At 70.4% G+C, this 21,332-nt stretch overlaps 1 protein-coding gene across 1 annotated transcript in view; it reads left to right on the top strand.

Moving 5' to 3' along the window:
• Window positions 1-20,481, top strand: part of LOC134509798 (ryanodine receptor 1-like) — a gene marked incomplete at both ends in the record, with an annotated part of 34,166 nt that extends 13,685 nt beyond the window's left edge. The window contains 11 exons of the mRNA XM_063322378.1: window positions 82-919; window positions 2,747-2,947; window positions 5,337-5,448; window positions 7,019-7,162; window positions 9,435-9,708; window positions 12,554-12,668; window positions 12,772-12,904; window positions 14,612-14,706; window positions 17,592-17,727; window positions 19,422-19,608; window positions 20,349-20,481. Of these exons, the coding sequence (XP_063178448.1) occupies window positions 82-919; window positions 2,747-2,947; window positions 5,337-5,448; window positions 7,019-7,162; window positions 9,435-9,708; window positions 12,554-12,668; window positions 12,772-12,904; window positions 14,612-14,706; window positions 17,592-17,727; window positions 19,422-19,608; window positions 20,349-20,481 (2,368 nt within the window). The remainder of the gene's footprint in view (window positions 1-81; window positions 920-2,746; window positions 2,948-5,336; window positions 5,449-7,018; window positions 7,163-9,434; window positions 9,709-12,553; window positions 12,669-12,771; window positions 12,905-14,611; window positions 14,707-17,591; window positions 17,728-19,421; window positions 19,609-20,348) is intronic.
• Between the last annotated feature and the right edge of the window lie 851 nt (window positions 20,482-21,332).

Here is a 21,332-nt window from a genome sequence, read left to right as displayed (position 1 = left end):
GACCCAGGTGTCCCACCCCCGGCTGACCCAGGCGTCCGGCGCTGACCCCCCAGGTCTCTCCCCCCCCTCCCCGACCCCCAGGTGCATCGACATCATGGAGCTGTCGGAGCGGTCGGACCTTCTGCGTTTCCAGTGGCACACGCTGAAGCTCTACTGCGCCGTCTGCGCCCTGGGCAACAACCGGGTGGCCCACGCTCTCTGCAGCCACGTGGACCAGGCCCAGCTCCTCTTCGCCATCGAGAGCCCCGAGCTGCCGGGCCCCCTGCGGGCCGGCTACTACGACCTGCTGCTGGCCATGCACCTGGACGCCGCCCAACGGGCCCGCGCCTCCATGAGCGCCGAGTTCATCATCCCCATGACCGAAGCCACCAAGAGCATCACCCTCTTCCCCGACGGGGGGAGAGCCCCCGGCCCCCCCGGCGTGGGTCCCAGCGCCTGTTTGCGACCCCAACCCCATTTCGCCGAACCCTGTTTCATCTTGGCGGCCGGCGGCGGGCGGGCGCCGCTGGCCCCCAGCATCCCCTTGGGGGCTTTGGGGGCGCGGGCCATCAGGATGCTGGAGGAGGCGGTGGCCGGGGGGGGACCCCACGCCCGGGACCCCGTGGGCGGCAGCGTGGAGTTCCAGCTGGTGCCGGTCCTGAAGCTGGTGTCGGCGCTGCTGGCCGTGGGCGCGCTGGGGGACGGCGACGTGCGTCGCATCCTCCGCATGATCGAGCCCAGGGTTTTCGGGGAGCCCCGGCGGGACCCCCCCGGCGACGGCGAGGGGGAGGAAGAGGAGGAGGCGCGGAAGAAGGCCATCGAGGCGGGGGAGATGGAGGAGGAGGAAGAGGAGAAGGAGGAGGAGGAGAAGGAGGAGGAGGAGGAAGGGCTGGAGGAAGGGCTGCTGCAGATGAAGCTGCCGGAGTCGGTCAAGCTGCAGGTGAGGGGACCCTCCCCGGGGGGGGTGTCACAGCCTCGGGGGGCCCGTGTCCCCTCCCTGGGGTCCTTGTCCCTGTGTCCTCTCCCCATGTCCCTTCCCTGGGGTTCCTGTCCCCATGTCCCCTCCCCACGTCCCCTCCCTGGGGTCCTTGTCCCCATGTCCCCTCCCCACGTCCCCTCCCTGGGGTCCTTGTCCCCATGTCCCCTCCCTGGGGTCTTTGTCCCCATGTCCCCTCCCCATGTCCCTTCCCTGGGGTCCTTGTCCCCATGTCCCCTCCCTGTGTCCCCTCCCTGGGGTCTCTGTCCCCACGTCCCCTCCCTGGGGTCTTTGTCCCCATCTTCCCTCCCTGGGGTCCTTGTCCCCATGTCCCTTCCCTACATCCCCTCCCTGGCGTCTCTGTCCCCATGTCCCCTCCCCGTGTCCCCTCCCTTGTGTCCCTGTCCTAGTCTCTGTCCCCATGTCCCCTCCCCACATCCCCTCCCTGGGGTCCTTGTCCCCATCTTCCCTCCCCGTCTCCCTTCCCTGTGTCCCTCCCTGGGCTCCCTGTCCCCACGTCCCCTCCCCACGTCCCCTCCCTGGGGTCCTTGTCCCCATCTTCCCTCCCCATGTCCCTCCCCGTGTCCCCTCCCTGGGGTCCTTGTCCCCTCCCTGGGGTCCCATGTCCCCTCCACATGTCCCTCCCTGGGCTCCCTGTCCCCATGTCCCCTCCCCACGTCCCTTCCCTGGGGTCCTTGTCCCCATCTTCCCTCCCCGTGTCCCTTCCCTGTGTCCCTCCCTGGGCTCCCTGTCCCCACGTCCCCTCCCTGGGGTCCTTGTCCCCATCTTCCCTCCCCATGTCCCCCCCCGCCGTGTCCCCTCCCTGGGGTCCTTGTCCCCTCCCTGGGCTCCCATGTCCCCTCCACATGTCCCTCCCTGGGCTCCCTGTCCCCATGTCCCCCCCGTGTCCCTTCCCTGGGGTCCTTGTCCCCATGTCCCCTCCCCACGTGCCCTCCCTGGGGTCCTTGTCCCCATCTTCCCTCCCCATGTCCCCCCCTCCGTGTCCCCTCCCTGGGGTCCTTGTCCCCTCCCTGGGGTCCCATGTCTCCTCCACATGTCCCTCCCTGGGCTCCCTGTCCCCATGTCCCCCCCGTGTCCCTTCCCTGGGGTCCTTGTCCCCATCTTCCCTCCCCGTGTCCCTTCCCTGTGTCCCTCCCTGGGCTCCCTGTCCCCACGTCCCCTCCCTGGGGTCCTTGTCCCCATCTTCCCTCCCCATGTCCCCCCCGTGTCCCCTCCCTGGGGTCCTTGTCCCCATCTTCCCTCCCCGTGTCCCTTCCCTGTGTCCCTCCCTGGGCTCCCTGTCCCCACGTCCCCTCCCTGGGGTCCTTGTCCCCATCTTCCCTCCCCATGTCCCCCCCGTGTCCCCTCCCTGGGGTCCTTGTCCCCTCCCTGGGGTCCCATATCCCCTCCACATGTCCCTCCCTGGGCTCCCTGTCCCCATGTCCCCTCCCCATGTCCCTTCCCTGGGGTCCTTGTCCCCATGTCCCCTCCCCACGTCCCCTCCCTGGGGTCCTTGTCCCCATGTCCCCCCCGTGTCCCCTCCCTGGGGTCCTTGTCCCCTCCCTGGGGTCCCATGTCCCCTCCACATGTCCCTCCCTGGGCTCCCTGTCCCCATGTCCCCTCCCCACGTCCCTTCCCTGGGGTCCTTGTCCCCATCTTCCCTCCCCGTGTCCCTTCCCTGTGTCCCTCCCTGGGCTCCCTGTCCCCACGTCCCCTCCCCGGGCTGCCTGTCCCCCCGTCCCCTCGGGGACCCGCGCGTCCCCGTCCCCCGCTGACGCCGGGGGGGGGCAGATGTGCAACCTGCTGCAGTACTTCTGCGAGCGGGAGCTGCAGCACCGCGTGGAGGCCATCGTGGCCTTCTCCGAGCGCCACGTGGAGCGGCTGCAGCGCGACCAGCGCCGGCGCTACGGGCAGCTGATGCGGGCGCTCACCATGTCGGCCGCCGAGACCGCCCGGCGCACCCGCGAGTTCCGCTCGCCCCCCCAGGAGCAGGTGCGAGGGGGCGGCCGCCCAGAGGGGACGTCTGTGGGGACGGGCACGGGGAGCGGGGACAGCCATGGGGACATCCGTTGGGGACAGGCGTGGGGACACGGGGACACCCACGGGGACATCTGTGGGGATGGGCATGGGGACATGGGGACACCCACGGGGATGTCCGTGGGGATGGGCACAGGGAGCGGGGACAGCCATGGGGACAGACATAGGGACATGGGGACACCCACGGGGACGTCCGTGGGGACAGGCACGGGGAGCGGGGACAGCCATGGGGACATCCGTGGGGACGGGCGTGGGGACACCCACGGGGACATCTGTGGGGACAGGCATGGGGAGCGGGGACAACCGTGGGGACATCCATGGGGACAGACATAGGGACATGGGGACACCCAGGGGACATCTGTGGGGACAGGCACGGGGAGCAGGGACAGCCACGGGGACATCCGTGGGGACACCCACAAGGATGTCCGTGGGGACGGGCACGGGGAGCGGGGACAGCCATGGGGACATCCATGGGGACAGACATAGGGACATGAGGACACCCATGGGGACATCCGTGGGGACGGGCAGGGGGAGCGGGGACACATGTGGGGACGGGCGTGGGGACACCCACAGGGATGTCCGTGGGGATGGGCACAGGGAGCGGGGACAGCCATGGGGACAGGCGTGGGGACATGGGGACACCCACGGGGACGTCTGTGGGGACGGGCACAGGGAGCAGGGACAGCCATGGGGACATCTGTTGGGGACAGGCGTGGGGACATGGGGACACCCACGGGGACGTCTGTGGGGACGGGCACAGGGAGCAGGGACAGCCATGGGGACATCCGTTGGGGACAGGCGTGGGGACACGGGGACACCCACGGGGACGTCTGTGGGGATGGGCACGGGGAGCGGGGACAGCCATGGGGACAGACATAGGGACATGGGGACACCCACGGGGACGTCCGTGGGGACGGGCAGGGGGAGTGGGGACGCACGTGGGGACGGGCATGGGGACATGGGGACACCCATGGGGACGTCTGTGGGGATGGGCACAGGGAGCAGGGACAGCCATGGGGACATCCGTGGGGACATGGGGACACCCACAGGGACATCTGTGGGGACGGGCATGGGGACACCCATGAGGGTGGGCATGGGGACATGCATGGAGAGCGGGGACAGCCATGGGGACGTGCGTGGGGAGCGGGGACAGCCACGGGGACATCTGTGGGGATGGGCATGGGGACATGGGGACGCCCACGGGGACGTCTGTGGGGACAGGCACGGGGAGCAGGGACAGCCACAGGGACATCCGTGGGGACGTCTGTGGGGATGGGCACAGGGAGCGGGGACACACGTGGGGACATCTGTGGGGACGAGCGTGGGGACACCCAGGAGGGTGGGCATGGGGACGAGCATGAAGAGCGGGGACAGCCATGGGGACATCCGTGGGGCTGGGTATGGGGATAGCCATGGTGACACCCATGGGGACGTGCACGGGGAGCGGGGACACCCATGGGGACATCCATGGGGAGTGGGGACACCCGTGGGGACATCCATGGTGACACCCATGGGGACGTGCATGGGGAGCGGGGACACGTGTGGGGACATCCATGGTGACACCCATGGGGATGTGCATGGGGAGTGGGGACACGTGTGGGGACATCCATGGTGACACCCATGGGGACGTGCACGGGGAGCGGGGACACCCATGGGGACATCCATGGTGACACCCATGGGGATGTGCATGGGGAGCAGGGACACCCATGGGGACATCCATGGTGACACCCATGGGGACATCCATGGGGAGCGGGGACACCCATGGGGACACCCATGGTGACAACCAGGGGGACATCCATGGGGAGCGGGGACACACGTGGGGACACCCATGGTGCCACCCATAGGGACATCCATGGTGCCACCCATGGGGACGTGCACGGGGAGTGGGGACACGCGTGGGGACATCCATGGGGACATCCATGGTGCCACCCATGGGGACGTGCATGGGGAGCGGGGACACCCATGGGGACATCCATGGTGACACCCAGGGGGACATTCATGGGGATTGGGGACATGCGTGGGGACACCCAGGGGGATGTGCATGGGGACATCCATGGTGACACCCATGGGGATGTGCATGGGGAGTGGGGACACCCATGGGGACATCCATGGGGAGTGGGGACACCCATGGGGACATCCATGGTGACATCCATGGTGCCACCCATGGGGATGTGCGCGGGGAGTGGGGACGTGTGTGGGGACGGGCATGGGGACACCCCCGTGGGGACGCGGGTGTAGGGGCCCGGGGCCGGGCGGGGGGGTGACGGTGTGTGTGTGGGGGGTGTGACGGTGTGGGGCCGGGTCCCGCTGACCCCCGGGGGTCCCCGCCGTGTCCCCTCCCCAGATCAACATGCTGCTGCAGTACAAGGCGGGGGCGGAGGAGGAGGAGTGTCCGGTGCCCGAGGACATTCGCGACGAGCTCCTCGACTTCCACAACGACCTGCTGGCCCACTGCGGTGAGACGGGGACCCCCCCGGGCCTGGGGACCCCCGGGGTCTGGGGGCTTCCACCAAGGGACCCCCCAGGAGCCCCCGTCCAGGGACCCCCGGGACCCCCAGGGCATAGGGACCCCCATCCAGGGACTCCCGGGACCCCCATCCTGGCACCCCAGGGCATGGGGGCTTCCACCAAGGGACCCCCAGGGACCTCAGGGACCCCCAGGGCATAGGGACCCCCATCCAGGGACCTCTGGGACCCCCATCCTGGGACCCCCGGGACCCCCAGGGCATAGGGATCCCCAACATTGGACCCCCAGAGCATGGGGGCTTCCACCAAGGGACCCCCAGGACCCCCATCCTGGGACCCAGGGGACCCCCAGGGCATAGGGACCCCCAGGGCATAGGGACCCCCATTCAGGGACCCTCGGGACCCCCAACATTGGACCCCCAGAGCATGGGGGCTTCCACTAAGGGACCCCCAGGACCCCCATCCTGGGACCCCCGGGACCCCCAGGGCATGGGGACCCCCGTCCAGGGACCTCTGGGACCCCCAGGGCATGGGGACCCCCAACATTGGACCCCCAGAGCATGGGGGCTTCCACCAAGGGACCCCCAGGACCCCCATCCTGGGACCCAGGGGACCCCCAGGGCATAGGGACCCCCAGGGCATAGGGACCCCCATCCAGGGACCCCCATCCAGGGACCCCCGGGACCCCCATCCTGGGACCCCAGGGCATGGGGGCTTCCACCAAGGGACCCCTGGGACCCCTATCCTGGGACCCAGGGGACCCCCAGGGCATGGGGACCCCCATCCAGGGACCCCCGGGACCCCCAGGGCATAGGGACCCCCATCCAGGGACCTCTGGGACCCCCATCCTGGGACCCCCGGGACCCCCAGGGCATAAGGGACCCCCATCCTGGGACCTCAGGGACCCCCAGGGCATGGGGGCTTCCACCAAGAGACCCCTGGGACCCCTATCCTGGGACCCAGGGGACCCCCAGGGCATGGGGACCCCCATTCAGGGACCTCGGGGACCCCCATCCTGGGACCCCCGGGACCCCCAGGGCATGGGGACCCCCAACATTGGACCCCCAGAGCATGGGGGCTTCCACCAAGGGACCCCCGGGACCCCCACCCGGGGACCTTGGGGACCCCCAGGGCATGGGGGCTTCCACCAAGGGACCCCCGGGACCCCCATCCTGGGACCCCCGGGACCCCCAGGGCATGGGGACCCCCATCCAGGGACCTCTGGGACCCGGGGGACCCCCAAGACATGGGGGCTTCCACCAAGGGACCTCTGGGACCCCCATCCTGGGACCTTGGGGACCCCCAGGGCATAGGGACCCCCAGGGCATAGGGACCCCCATCCAGGGACCTCTGGGACCCCCATCCTGGGACCCCCAGGGCACGGGGGCTTCCACCAAGGGACCCCCGGGACCCCCATCCTGGGACCTCGGGGACCCCCAGGGCATGGGGGCTTCCACCAAGGGACCCCCACCCGGGGACCTCGGGGACCCCCCCCTTTTTGGGGCCATGGGGACCCCCCCGTGGTGACGTGCCCCCCCCCCCCCGGTCCGTGCCCCCCAGGCATCGAGCTGGCGGGCGAGGAGGAGGAGGAGGCCGAGGAGACGACGCTGCGGCAGCGGCTGCTGGGGCTGGTGCAGAAGGTGGTGGGGCTCCGGGGGACGGCGGCGCAGGAGGAGCCACCCCCCGAGGAGCCCCCGGTGCCCAGTGAGGGGGGGGACGGGGGGGGCGGGATGGGGTGGCCCCAGGGTCCCCGCTCGGCTGTCCCCAGGGCACGGCCGGGCTGTCCCCAAGGCGCCAGCTGAGGTGTCCCCAAGGCGTTGGCCAGGTTGTCCCCAAGGTGCCAACTAAGGTTGTCCCCAAGACGTTGGCCAGGTTGTCCCCAAGGCCTTGGCCAAGCTGTCCCCAGGGTGTTGGCCAAACTGTCCCCAAGATGTTGGCCAAGCTGTCCCCAAGGTGCCAACTAAGGCTGTCCCCAAGATGTTGGCCAGGTTGTCCCCAAGGCGTTGGCCAAGCTGTCCCCAGGGTGTTGGCCAAGCTGTCCCCAAGGTGCCAACTAAGGTTGTCCTCAAGGTGTTGGCCAGGTTGTCCCCAAGATGCCAACCAAGCTGTCCCCAAGACGTTGGCCAGGCTGTCCCCATGGTGTTGCCCAAGCTGTCCCCAAGGTGCTAACTAAGGTTGTCCCCAGGACGCTGGCCAAACTGTCCCCAAGACGTTGGCCAAGCTGTCCCCAAGGCACGGCCAACTAAGATGTCCCCAAGACGTTGGACAAGCTATCCCCAAGGCACGGCCAACTAAGATGTCCCCAAGACGTTGGCTAGGCTGTCCCCAAGGTGCCAACTAGGGTGTCCCCAAGACGTTGGCCAAGCTATCCCCAAGGCACGGCCAACTAAGATGTCCCCAAGGCGTTGCCCAAGCTGTCCCCAAGACGTTGGCCAAGCTGTCCCCAAGGCACGGCCAACTAAGATGTCCCCAAGACGTTGGCCAAGCTGTCCCCAAGACGTTGGCCAAGCTGTCCCCAAGGTGCCAACTAGGGTGTCCCCAAGGCGTTGGCCAAGCTGTCCCCAAGGCACGGCCAACTAAGATGTCCCCAAGACGATGGCCAAGCTGTCCCCAAGGCACAGCCAACTAAGATGTCCCCAAGACGATGGCCAAGCTGTCCCCAAGGGGCCAACTAGGGTGTCCCCAAGGCGCCAACTAGGGTGTCCCCAAGACGTTGGCCAAGCTGTCCCCAAGGCACGGCCAACTAAGATGTCCCCAAGGCGTTGCCCAAGCTGTCCCCAAGACGTTGGCCAAGCTGTCCCCAAGGCATGGCCAACTAAGATGTCCCTAAGACGTTGGCCAAGCTGTCCCCAAGGTGCCAACTAGGGTGTCCCCAAGGTGTTGGCCAAGCTGTCCCCAAGGCACGGCCAACTAAGATGTCCCTAAGATGTTGGCCAAGCTGTCCCCAAGACATTGGCCAAGCTGTCCCCAAGGTGCCAACTGGGGTGTCCCCAAGACATTGGCCAAGCTGTCCCCAAAGTGCCAACTAGGGTGTCCCCAAGACGTTGGCCAAGCTGTCCCCAAGGCACGGCCAACTAAGATGTCCCCAAGACGTTGGCCAAGCTGTCCCCAAGGTGCCAACTAGGGTGTCCCCAAGACATTGGCCAAGCTGTCCCCAAGGCACGGCCAACTAAGATGTCCCCAAGACAATGGCCAAGCTGTCCCCAAGGGGCCAACTAGGGTGTCCCCAAGGCACCAACTAGGGTGTCCCCAAGACGTTGGCCAAGCTGTCCCCAAGGCACGGCCAACTAAGATGTCCCCAAGGCGTTGCCCAAGCTGTCCCCAAGACGTTGGCCAAGCTGTCCCCAAGGCATGGCCAACTAAGATGTCCCTAAGACGTTGGCCAAGCTGTCCCCAAGACGTTGGCCAAGCTGTCCCCAAGGCACGGCCAACTAAGACGTCCCCAAGACATTGGCCAAGCTGTCCCCAAGGTGCCAACTAGGGTGTCCCCAAGGTGTTGGCCAGGCTGTCCCCAAGGCACGGCCAACTAAGATGTCCCTAAGATGTTGGCCAAGCTGTCCCCAAGACATTGGCCAAGCTGTCCCCAAGGTGCCAACTGGGGTGTCCCCAAGACATTGGCCAAGCTGTCCCCAAGGTGCCAACTAGGGTGTCCCCAAGGCGTTGCCCAAGCTGTCCCCAAGGCATGGCCAACTAAGATGTCCCTAAGATGTTGGCCAAGCTGTCCCCAAGACGTTGGCCAAGCTGTCCCCAAGGTGCCAACTAGGGTGTCCCCAAGACGTTGGCCAAGCTGTCCCCAAGGCACGGCCAACTAAGATGTCCCCAAGACGATGGCCAAGCTGTCCCCAAGGCACGGCCAACTAAGCTGTCCCCAAGACGTTGCCCAAGCTGTCCCCAAGACGTTGGCCAAGCTGTCCCCGAGGTGCCGCCCAGGCTGTCCCCGAGGCGTCCCCGAGCCCCCCGCCTGCCCCGTCCCCAGGCACGCTGCAGGAGCTGATCTCGCAGACGATGGTGCACTGGGCGCAGGAGTCCTTCATCCAGAGCCCCGAGCTGGTGCGCGCCATGTTCAGCCTCCTGCACCGCCAGTACGACGGACTGGGGGAACTGGTGCGCGCCCTCCCCAAGGCCTACACCATCAGCGCCCTCTCGGTGCCCGACACCGTCGCCCTCCTGGAGTGCCTGGGCCAGATCCGCTCCCTCCTCATCGTCCAGATGGGCCCCGAGGAGGAGAACCTCATGATCCAGAGCATCGGGTGGGCGCCCGCACCCTGCCCCGCCCACCCCGCGTCACCCCCGGGCTCCTTGTGTCACCCCCCGGCCACCCCTTGTGTCACCCCCGGGCTCCTTGTGTCACCTCTGGGCATCCCACGTCACCCCCGGGCTCCTTGTGTCACCCCCTGGGCACCTCGTGTCACCCCCTGGGCACCCCTTGTGTCCCCTCTGGGCACCCCGCGTCACCCCCCGAGCACCCCGTGTCACCCCCCGGCCACCCCGCATCACCCCCCGGGCACCCCTTGTGTCACCCCTGGGCACCTCGTGTCACCCCCTGGGCACCCCTTGTGTCACCCCCGGGCTCCTTGTGTCACCCCTGGGCACCCCGCGTCACCCCCTGGGCACCTCGTGTCACCCCCTGGGCACCCCTTGTGTCACCCCCGGGCTCCTTGTGTCACCTCTGGGCATCCCACGTCACCCCCGGGCTCCTTGTGTCACCCCCAGGCACCCCTTGTGTCCCCTCTGGGCACCCCGCGTCACCCCCGGGCTCCTTGTGTCACCCCCGGCCACCCCGCATCACCCCCCGGCCACCCCGCATCACCCCCTGGGCACCCTTTGTGTCACCCCCAGGTTCCTTGTGTCACCCCTGGGCACCCCTTGTGTCCCCTCTGGGCGCCCCGCGTCACCCCCGGCCACCCCGTGTCACCCCCTGGGCACCTCGTGTCACCCCCTGGGCACCCCTTGTGTCACCCCCAGGCTCCTTGTGTCACCCCCTGGGCACCCTCAGGCTCCCTGTGTCACCCCTGGGCACCCCGCGTCACCCCCGGGCACCCCATGTCACCCCCTGGGCACCCCTTGTGTCACCCCCGGGCTCCTTGTGTCACCCCCAGGCACCCCTTGTGTCACCCCTGGGCATCCCACGTCACCCCCTGGGCACCTCGTGTCACCCCCGGCCACCCCGCGTCACCCCCGGCCACCCCGTGTCACCCCCGGGCTCCTTGTGTCACCCCCAGGCACCCCTTGTGTCACCCCTGGGCACCCCTTGTGTCACCCTCAGGCTCCTTGTGTCACCCCCTGGGCACCCTCAGGCTCCCTGTGTCACCCCTGGGCACCCCGTGTCACCCCCGGGCACCCCATGTCACCCCCTGGGCACCCCTTGTGTCACCCCCGGGCTCCTTGTGTCACCCCCAGGCACCCCTTGTGTCACCCCTGGGCATCCCACGTCACCCCCTGGGCACTTCGTGTCACCCCCTGGGCACCCTTTGTGTCACCCCTGGGCTCCTTGTGTCACCCCGTGTCAACCCCGGGCTCCTTGTGTCACCCCTGGGCACCCCTTGTGTCCCCTCTGGGCATCCCATGTCACCCCCGGGCTCCTTGTGTCACCCCTGGGCACCTCGTGTCACCCCCTGGGCACCCCTTGTGTCACCCCCAGGCTCCTTGTGTCACCCCCTGGGCACCCTCAGGCTCCCTGTGTCACCCCTGGGCACCCCGCATCACCCCCCTGGGCACCCTTTGTGTCACCCCCAGGCTTCTTGTGTCACCCCGTGTCACCCCCGGGCTCCTTGTGTCACCCCTGGGCACCCCTTGTGTCCCCTCTGGGCACCTCACGTCACCCCTGGGCACCCCTTGTGTCACCCCCGGGCTCCTTGTGTCACCCCCAGGCTCCTTGTGTCCCCTCTGGGCACCCCGCGTCACCCCCGGGCACCCCGTGTCACCCCCGGGCAACCCGTGTCACCCCCTGGGCACCGCGTGTCACCCCCAGGCTGCTTGTGTCACCCCTGGGCACCCTTTGTGTCCCCTCTGGGCACCCTGCGTCACCCCCTGGGCACCCCTTGTGTCACCCCCAGGCTCCTTGTGTCACCCCCAGGCTCCTTGTGTCCCCTCTGGCACCCCTTTTGTCCCCTCTGGGCACCCCTAGGCACCTTGTGTCACCCCCTGGGCACCCCTTGTGTCATCCCCAGGCTCCTTGTGTCAGCCCTGGGCACCCCTTGTGTCCCCTTTGGGCACCTTGTGTCCCCCCCGGGCTCCCTGTGTCACCCCCCTGGGCACCCCTTGTGTCACCCCCGGGCACCTCATGTCACCCTCGGGCTCCTTCTGTCACCCCCTGGGCACCCCCGGGCTCCCTGTGTCACCCCTGGGCACCCTGTGTCACCCCCGGGCTCCTTGTGTCACCCCCTGGTCACCCCCGTGTCCCCCCTTGTGTCTCCTGGGCACCCCCCTGTCCCCCCCCAGGCCCCCCCATGTCCCTCCCTGGGCCCCCCATGTTCCCCCTTGTGTCCCCTGGGCACCCCCCGTCCCCCCCCCAGGCCCCCCATATCCCCTCCCTGGGTCCCCCCAGGCCCCCCGTGTCCCCCCTTGTGTCCCCTGGGCACCCCCATGTCCCCCCCCAGACCCCCCATATCCCCTCCCTGTCCCCCCCCAGGCCCCCCATGTCCCTCCCTGGGCCCCCCACGTTCCTCCTTGTGTCCCCTGGGCACCCCCATGACCCCCCCCAGACCCCCCATATCTCTCCGTGGGTCCCCCCAGGCCCCCCGTGTCCCCCCTTGTGTCCCCTGGGCACCCCCCTGTCCCCCCCCAGACCCCCCATATCCCTCCCTGGGTCCCCTCAGGCCCCCCGTGTCCCCCCTTGTGTCCCCTGGGCACCCCCATGTCCCCCCCCAGACCCCCCATATCCCCTCCCTGTCCCCCCCTAGGCCCCCCATGTCCCTCCCTGGGCCCCCCACGTTCCCCCTTGTGTCCCCTGGGCACCCCCATGTGCCCCCCCAGACCCCCCATATCCCCTCCCTGGCTCCCCCTGGGTGCCCCACATCCCCTCCCGGGGTCCGTTTCCCCCCCCCAGCACCCCCTGATCTCCATGTGTCCCCCCCCCCGCCATTTTTCCTGCAGGAACATCATGAACAACAAGGTTTTCTACCAACACCCCAACCTGATGCGGGCGCTGGGGATGCACGAGACCGTCATGCAGGTCATGGTCAGCGTCCTGGGGGGCGGCGAGTCCAAGGTGAGCCCCCCCCCCCCCCGTCCCCCCGGCCCCCCACCTCCCGCCGTGTCCCCTGACCCTCCTTTGCTGTCCGTCTGTGTGTCCCCGTGTCCCCCCCCCGCAGGAGATTCGCTTCCCCAAGATGGTGACCAACTGCTGCCGCTTCCTCTGCTACTTCTGCCGCATCAGCCGCCAGAACCAGCGCTCCATGTTCGACCACCTGGGCTACCTGCTGGAGAACAGCAGCATCGGCCTGGGTGAGCCGGCGCCCCCCCCGGCACCCCCCCGGCACACCCCCCCCGGCACCTCCTGTCACCCCCCGTCACCCCCCGTCACCCCCCTGCCGCCCCTGCCCTGCCTGCCACCGGCGTCCCCCAGAGGGACGGGTCCCCTCCCATCCTCTGTGTCCCCCATCTGGGACCCTGGGGGTCCCTGTCACCCCCCTGTCACCCCCCTCCACCTCCTGTCACCTCCCTGCCACCCCCCTGTCACCTTCTGTCACCCCCCTGTCACCCCCCTGCCGCCCGTGCCCTGCCTGCCACCGGCATCCCCCAGAGGGACGGGTCCCCTCCCGGCCTCTGTGTCCCCCATCTGGCACCCTGGGGGTCCCCGTCACCTCCCTGTCACCCCCCTCCACCTCCTGTCACCCCCTGTCACCTCCCTGTCACCTCCCTGCCACCCCCCTGTCACCTTCTGTCACCCCCCTGTCACCCCCCTGCCGCCCGTGCCCTGCCTGCCACCGGCATCCCCCAGAGGGACGGGTCCCCTCCCGGCCTCTGTGTCCCCCATCTGGCACCCTGGGGGTCCCCGTCACCTCCCTGTCACCCCTCTCCACCTCCTGTCACTGCCCTGTCACCTCCCTGCCACCTCCCTGCCACCCCCCTGTCACCTCCCTGTCACCTTGTGTCACCCCGTCACCCCCCTGCCACCCCTGCCCTGCCTGCCACCGGCATCCCCCAGAGGGACAAGTCCCCTGGGCGTCCCCTCCCGTCCTCTGCGTCCCCCATGTGGGACTCTGAGGGTCCCCATCACCTCCCTGTCACCCCCCGTCACCTCCCTGTCACCCCCTGTCACCTTCTGTCACCCCCCTGTCACCCCCCTGCCACCCCTGCCCTGCCTGCCACCGGCGTCCCCCAGAGGGACGGGTCCCCTCCCATCCTCTGTGTCCCCCATCTGGGACCCTGGGGGTCCCCGTCACCTCCCTGTCACCCCCTGTCACCTCCCTGCCACCCCCCTGTCACCTTCTGTCACCCCCCTGTCACCCCCCTGCCACCCCTGCCCTGCCTGCCACCGGCGTCCCCCATAGGGATGGGTCCCCTCCCATCCTCTGCGTCCCCCATGTGGGACCCTGGGGGTCCCCGTCACCTCCCTGTCACCCCCTGTCACCTTCTGTCACCCCCCTGTCACCCCCCTGCCGCCCCTGCCCTGCCTGCCACCGGCGTCCCCCGGAGGGACGGGTCCCCTCCCGTCCTCTGCGTCCCCCATCTGGCACCCTGGGGGTCCCCGTCACCCCCCTCCACCTCCTGTCACCTCCCTGTCACCTCCCTGCCACCCCCCTGTCACCTTCTGTCACCCCCCTGCCACCCCCCTGTCACCTCCTGTCACCCCCCCGTCACCCCTGCCCTGCCTGCCACCGGCGTCCCCCATAGGGACGGGTCCCCTCCCGTCCTCTGCGTCCCCCATCTGGGACCCTGGGGGTCCCCGTCACCCCTAAACTGGCACCCTGGGGTCCCTGTCACCCCCCTGTCACCCCCCCGTCACCCCCCTGCCACCCCCCTGCCACCAGCACCCCCCGGAGAGACGTGTCCCCCGGGGGTCCCCTCCCGTCCTCTGCGTCCCCAACCTGGCGCCCTGGGGGGGTCCCCGCACCCCCTGCTCCCCCCCTCCCCCCCCCCCCACCCCGGGTGCCCCCCCCCAGGCCGTGTCCCCTCCCGGCGGCGGCTCACCCCGACCCCCCCCCAAAGGCATGCGGGGCTCGACCCCCCTGGACGTGGCGGCCGCCTCCGTCATCGACAACAACGAGCTGGCGCTGGCCCTCAAGGAGCAGGACCTGGAGAAGGTGGGGGGCGCCCTGGGGGCGAGGGCCCCCTGCGAGGGCCCCGTGCGATGTCCCCGTGCGATGTCCCCGTGCGATGTCCCCGTGTGATGTCCCCGTGCGAGGTCCCTGTGCGATGTCCCCGGTGCGATGTCCCCGTGCGAGGTCCCTGTGCGAGGTCCCCATGTGATGTCCCCGTGCGATGTCCCCATGCGATGTCTCCATGCGAGGTCCCCGTGCGAGGTCCTTGTGCGAGGTCCCCCTGCAAGATCCCCGTGTCGAGGTCCCCATGTTGAGGTCCCCGTGTTAAGACCCTTCTGCGAGGTCCCCGTGTGAGATCCCTCGTGCGAGATCCCTCGTGCGAGATCCCCCGTGCGAGGTCCCCATGTGAGATCCCCCGTGTGAGATCCCCCGTGTGAGATCCCTGTGTGAGATCCCCGTGCAAAATCCCCCGTGTGAGATCCCCGTGTCGAGATCCCCGTGCGAGATCCCCGTGCGAGATCCCCCGTGCGAGACCCCCGTGCGAGATCCCCGTGCGAGATCCCCGTGCGAGATCCCCCGTGTGAGATCCCCCGTGTGAGATCCCTGTGTGAGATCCCCCGTGCGAGATCCCCGTGCGAGGTCCCCGTGTTGAGGTCCCCATTTTGAGATCCCCATGCAAGATCTCCCGTGTGAGGCCCCCGTGCGAGATCCCCGTGCGAGATCCCCGTGCGAGATCCCCCGTGAGATCCCCCGTGAGATCCCCGTGCGCGGTCCCCATGCGAGGTCCCCGTGCGAGGTCCCCATGCGTGATCCCCGTGCGTGATCCCCCGTGCGAGATCCCTGTGCGAGGTCCCCGTGTTGAGATCCCCCGTGCGAGATCCCTGTGTCGAGGCCCCCGTGTCGAGATCCCCGTGCGAGATCCCCCGTGCGAGATCCCCCATGTGAGATCCCCTGTGCGAGGTCCCCGTGTTGAGATCCCCCGTGCGAGATCCCCGTGTTGAGGTCCCCATTTTGAGATCCCTGTGCAAGATGCCCCGTGCGAGATCCCCGTGCGAGATCCCCCGTGCGAGATCCCCCGTGTGAGATCCCCCGTGTGTGATCCCCCGTGCGAGGTCCCCGTGTGAGATCCCCCATGTGAGATCCCCGTGCGAGATCCCCGTGCGAGATCCCCATGTGAGATCCCTGTGCGTGATCCCCCGTGCGAGATCCCCCGTGCGCGCTCCCCGTGCGAGATCCCCGTGCGAGATCCCCCATGTGAGATCCCCGTGCGCAATCCCCCGTGCGCCCTCCCCGTGCGCAATCCCCCGTGCGCCCTCCCCGTGCGCAATCCCTGTGCGCGCTCCCCCGTGCGCGCTCCCCGTGCGTGATCCCCGTGCGCGATCCCCCGTGCGCGATCCCCCGTGCATGATCCCCCGTGCGAGATCCCCCGTGCGCGATCCCCGTGCGCGATCCCCTTGCGAGATCCCCGTGCGCGATCCCCTGTGCGCGATCCCCGTGCGAGATCCCCGTGTCGAGGCCCCCGTGTCGAGATCCCCGTGCGCGATCCCCGTGCGCGATCCCCTGTGCGAGATCCCCGTGTCGAGATCCCCGTGTCGAGATCCCCGTGCGCGCTCCCCGTGCGCGCTCCCCGTGCGCGATCCCCCGTGTGCGCTCCCCGTGCGCGGCGCCCGTGCACGATCCCCCGTGCGCGATCCCCCGTGCGCGATCCCCGTGCGAGATCCCCCGTGCGCGATCCCCCGTGCGAGGTCCCCCGTGTGAGATCCCCGTGTCGAGGCCCCCATGTGAGATCCCCGTGCGCGATCCCCGTGCGAGATCCCCCGTGCGTGATCCCCGTGCGCGATCCCCTGTGCGCGATCCCCTGTGCGCGATCCCCCGTGCAAGATCCCCGTGTCGAGATCCCTGTGCGAGATCCCCGTGTCGAGATCCCCGTGTCGAGATCCCTGTGTCGAGATCCCTGTGTGTGATCCCTGTGTCGAGATCCCCCGTGCGCGATCCCCCGTGTGAGATCCCTGTGCGAGATCCCCTGTGCGCGATCCCCGTGCGCGATCCCCGTGCGAGATCCCCGTGCGAGATCCCCGTGCGAGATCCCCGTGTGAGATCCCCATGTCGAGATCCCCCGTGTCGAGATCCCCCGTGTCGAGATCCCCGTGCGCGATCCCCGTGCGCGCTCCCCGTGCGCGATCCCCCGTGCGAGGTCCCCGTGTGAGATCCCCGTGCGAGATCCCCCGTGCGAGGTCCCCGTGTGAGATCCCTGTGCGAGATCCCCGTGTCGAGATCCCCCGTGCGAGATCCCCATTTGAGATCCCCCGTGCGAGATCCCCCGTGCGAGGCCCCCGTGTGCAATCCCCCGTGCGCGCTCCCCCGTGCGAGATCCCCTGTGCGTGGCGCCCGTGCGCGATCCCCCATGCGCGCTCCCCGTGCGAGATCCCCGTGCGAGATCCCCGTGCGCGCTCCCCGTGCACGATCCCCCGTGCGAGATCCCCCGTGCGAGATCCCCGTGTGCGATCCCCCGTGTGCGATCCCCGTGTCAAGATCCCCGTGTGAGACCCCCGTGCGCACTCCCCATGCGCGGTGCCCGTGCGCGATCCCCGTGCGAGATCCCCCATGCGCGATCCCCGTGCGAGATCCCCGTGTGCGCTCCCCGTGCGCGCTCCCCGTGCGAGATCCCCGTGTGAGATCCCCGTGCGAGGTCCCCGTGTGAGATCCCCCGTGCGCGATCCCCGTGCGCGATCCCCGTGCGCGCTCCCCGTGCGCGCTCCCCGTGCGAGATCCCCGTGTGAGATCCCCGTGCGAGGTCCCCGTGCGCGATCCCCCGTGCGAGGTCCCCGTGTGAGATCCCCCATGTGAGATCCCCGTGCGCGATCCCCCGTGCGCGCTCCCCGTGCGCTCCCCGTGCGCGGTCCCCGTGCGAGGTGCGGCTGCCGCAGGTGGTGCGGTACCTGGCGGGCTGCGGGCTGCAGAGCTGCCCCATGCTGCTCGCCAAGGGCTACCCCGACATCGGCTGGAACCCCTGCGGGGGCGAGCGCTACCTCGACTTCCTCCGCTTCGCCGTCTTCGTCAACGGTGAGGGACCCCCCCGGCCCCCCCCGGCCCTGCCCCGCCCCGGGGGGGTGGCCCCGAGTCCCCCCGACCCCCCCTCCTGCCACCCCGGGGGTCCCCGTGTCCCCCTGACCCCCCCCCAGGGTCCCCTGTCCCCCTCCTGCCACCCCAGGGGTCCCCGTGTCCCCCCCCAGGGTCCCCTGACCCCCCCTCCTGCCACCCCGGGGGTCCCCATGTCCCCCTGACCCCCCCCAGGGTCCCCTGTCCCCCTCCTGCCACCCCGGGGGTCCCCATGTCCCCATCCAGGGGGTTCCTGACCCCCCCTCCTGCCACCCCGGGGGTCCCCCTGTCCCCGTCCAGGGGGGTCCCTGTGTCCCTGTGTCCCCCCCCTCCTGCTCCCCCAGGGGTCTCTGTCCCACCTGCTCCCCCCCCAGGGTCCCCTGACCCCCCCTCCTGCCACCCTGGGGGTCCCCGTGTCCCCATCCAGGGTCCCCTGACCCCCCCTCCTGCCACCCCGGGGGTCCCCATGTCCCCGTCCAGGGTGTCCCCATGTCCCTGTGTCCCCCCCTCCTGCCCCCCCGGGGGTCCCTGTCCCTCCTGCCCCCCCCCAGTGTCCCCTGACCCCCCCTCCTGCCACCCTGGGGGTCCCCGAGTCCCCCTGACCCCCCCTCCTGCCACCCCAGGGGTCCCCATGTCCCCCTGACCTCCCCCTCCTGCCACCCCGGGGGTCCCCCTGTCCCTGTCCAGGGGGGTCCCTGTGTCCCCATGTCCCCCTCCTGCCACCCTGGGGGTCCCCGTGTCCTCATTCAGGGGGGTCCCCGAGTCCCCCTGACACCCCCTCCTGCCACCCCGGGGGTCCCTGTTCCTCCTGCCCCCCCCCAGGGTCCCCTGTACCCCCCTCCTGGCACCATGGGGGGGTCCCTCTTCTCCCATCCCAGGGGTCCCTGCCCCCCTGTGTCCCCTCCTGCCCCCCCGGGGGTCCCTGTACCCCCCTCCTGGCACCCTGGGGGGTCCCTCTTCTCCCATCCCGGGGGTCCCTGTCCCTTCTGCCCCCCCCCCAGGGTCCCCTGTACCCCCCTCCTGGCACCTGGGGGTTCCCTGTACCCCCCTCCTGGCACCCTGGGGGGTCCCTCTTCTCCCATCCCGGGGGTCCCTGCCCCCCTGTGTCCCCCTCCTGCCCCCTGGGGGTCCCTGTCCTTCCATCCCCGGGGGTCCCTGTCCCTTCTGCCCCCCCCCAGGGTCCCCTGCACCCCACTCGTGGCACCCCGGGGGTCCCTCTTCTCCCATCCCGGGGGTCCCTGCCCCCCTGTGTCCCCCTCCCGCCCCCCCGGGGGTCCCTGTACCCCCCTCCTGGCACCCCGGGGGTCCCTCTTCTCCCATCCCGGGGGTCCCTGGGGGTCCCTGTACCCCCCTCCTGGCACCCTGGGGGGTCCCTCTTCTCCCATCCCGGGGGTCCCTGCCCCCCTGTGTCCCCTCCTGCCCCCCCGGGGGTCCCTGTACCCCCCTCCTGGCACCCCGGGGGTCCCTCTTCTCCCATCCCGGGGGTCCCTGCCCCCCTGTGTCCCCCTCCTGCCCCCCCGGGGGTCCCTGTACCCCCCTCCTGGCACCCCGGGGGTCCCTCTTCTCCCATCCCGGGGGTCCCTGCCCCCCTGTGTCCCCCTCCCGCCCCCCCGGGGGTCCCCGTCCCGCCCTGGCACGGTGGGGGGGGGTCCCTGCAGGGGAGAGCGTGGAGGAGAACGCCAACGTGGTGGTGCGGCTGCTCATCCGGCGCCCCGAGTGCTTCGGGCCGGCGCTGCGGGGCGAGGGGGGCAGCGGGCTGCTGGCCGCCATCCAGGAGGCCCTGCGCATCGCCCAGGACCCCGCCCGCGACGGGCCCAGCGCCCGCCGGGAGCGCCGCCGCGAGCCGTGAGTGGGGCGGGGCCGGGCGGGGCCGGGCGGGGCAGCAGGAGCCGTGGCTGGGGGGGGAGGGGGGCGTAGGAGGGCGTGGCAGGGCGGGGCGGGGTAGCAGGAGCCGTGGGTGGGGGGTGGCGGGGCCTGATGGGGCGTAGGAGGGTGTGGCAGGGCGTGGCAAGGCGTGGCGGGGCAGCAAGACCCATGGGTGGGGCGTGGCAGGGCGGGGCAGTAGGAGACATGGGTGGGGCGTGGCGGGGCGTGGCAGCGTGTGATGGGGCGTAGGAGGGCGTGGCGGGGCGTGGCGTGGCAGGGTGGGGTGGGACAGCAAGACCCATGGGTGGGGCGTGGCAGGGTGGGGTGTGGTGGGGTGTGGCGGGGCGGGGCAGCAGGAGCCGTGGGTGGGGCATGGCGGGGCCTGATGGGGCGTAGGAGGGCGTGGCAGGGCGTGGCAGGGCAGGGTGGGGGCGTGGCAGGGTGGGGCGGGGCAGCAGGACCCATGGGTGGGGCGGGGCGGGGCGGGGTGTGGCAGGGCGGGGCAGCAGGAGCAACGTGTGGGGCAAACCCCCCCCCCAATCCCCCCCCCCTTTCCCTTCCTATACCGTTGGGGGGGTCCCCAAAATCCCCCCCCCGCCCCCCCCACAACCCCAATTCCTCTCCTGGGGGGGTCCCCAGGAGGGTCCGTCCCCCCCCCCGGCGGGTGTCCCCCCCCCCCCCCCCCCGGCTGACCCCCCCCCCCGCTCCCCCCCCCCCAGGTTTGGGGGCGAGGACCCCCCCGAGGAGACGCGGGTGCACCTGGGCAACGCCATCATGTCCTTCTACGCCGCCCTCATCGACCTGCTGGGCGCTGCGCCCCCGAGATGCACGTACGGACCCCCCCCGGACCCCCCCCCAAAAACCCACCCCCCCCCAAACCCCCCCAACCCCCAAAACCCACCGACACCCCCCCCCAACCCCCCCTGCCCCCCAAAACCCACCGTCCCCCCCCCCCCAAAACCCCTCTCTGGCCTCCCCCCCCCCCCAATCTAACCCCCCCCAAACCCCCCCCCCAAAAACCCACCCCCCCCCAACCCCCAAAACCCACCGACACCCCCCCCCAACCCCCCCTGCCCCCCAAAACCCACCGTCCCCACCCCAAAAAAACCCTCTCTGGCCTCCCCCCCCCAATCTAACCCCCCCCCAACCCCCCCCCCCCCAAAAACCCACCCCCCCCAACCCCCCCTGCCCCCCAAAACCCACCGCCCCCCCCCCAAAAACCCCTCTCTGGCCTCCCCCCCCCCCAATCTAACCCCCCCCAAACCCCCCCCCCCAAAAACCCACCCCCCCCCCAACCCCCCCCAACCCCCAAAACCCACCGACCCCCCCCCCAACCCCCCCCAACCCCCAAAACCCACCGTCCCCCCCCCAAAAACCCCTCTCTGGCCTCCCCCCCCCAATCTAACCCCCCCAAACCCCCCCCCCCAAAAACCCACCCCCCCCCAACCCCCCCCAACCCCCAAAACCCACCGCCCCCCCCCCCAAAACCCCTCTCTGGCCTCCCCCCCCCCCAATCTAACCCCCCCCAAACCCCCCCCCCCAAAAACCCACCCCCCCCCAACCCCCAAAACCCACCGACACCCCCCCCCAACCCCCCCTGCCCCCCAAAACCCACCGTCCCCACCCCAAAAAACCCCTCTCTGGCCTCCCCCCCCCAATCTAACCCCCCCCCAACCCCCCCCCCCCCAAAAACCCACCCCCCC

Source organism: Chroicocephalus ridibundus, unplaced genomic scaffold, assembly GCF_963924245.1.
Source record: "Chroicocephalus ridibundus unplaced genomic scaffold, bChrRid1.1 SCAFFOLD_597, whole genome shotgun sequence".
Classification (NCBI taxonomy): Eukaryota; Metazoa; Chordata; class Aves; order Charadriiformes; family Laridae; genus Chroicocephalus; species Chroicocephalus ridibundus.
This window is presented reverse-complemented; position numbering and strand designations above follow the sequence as displayed.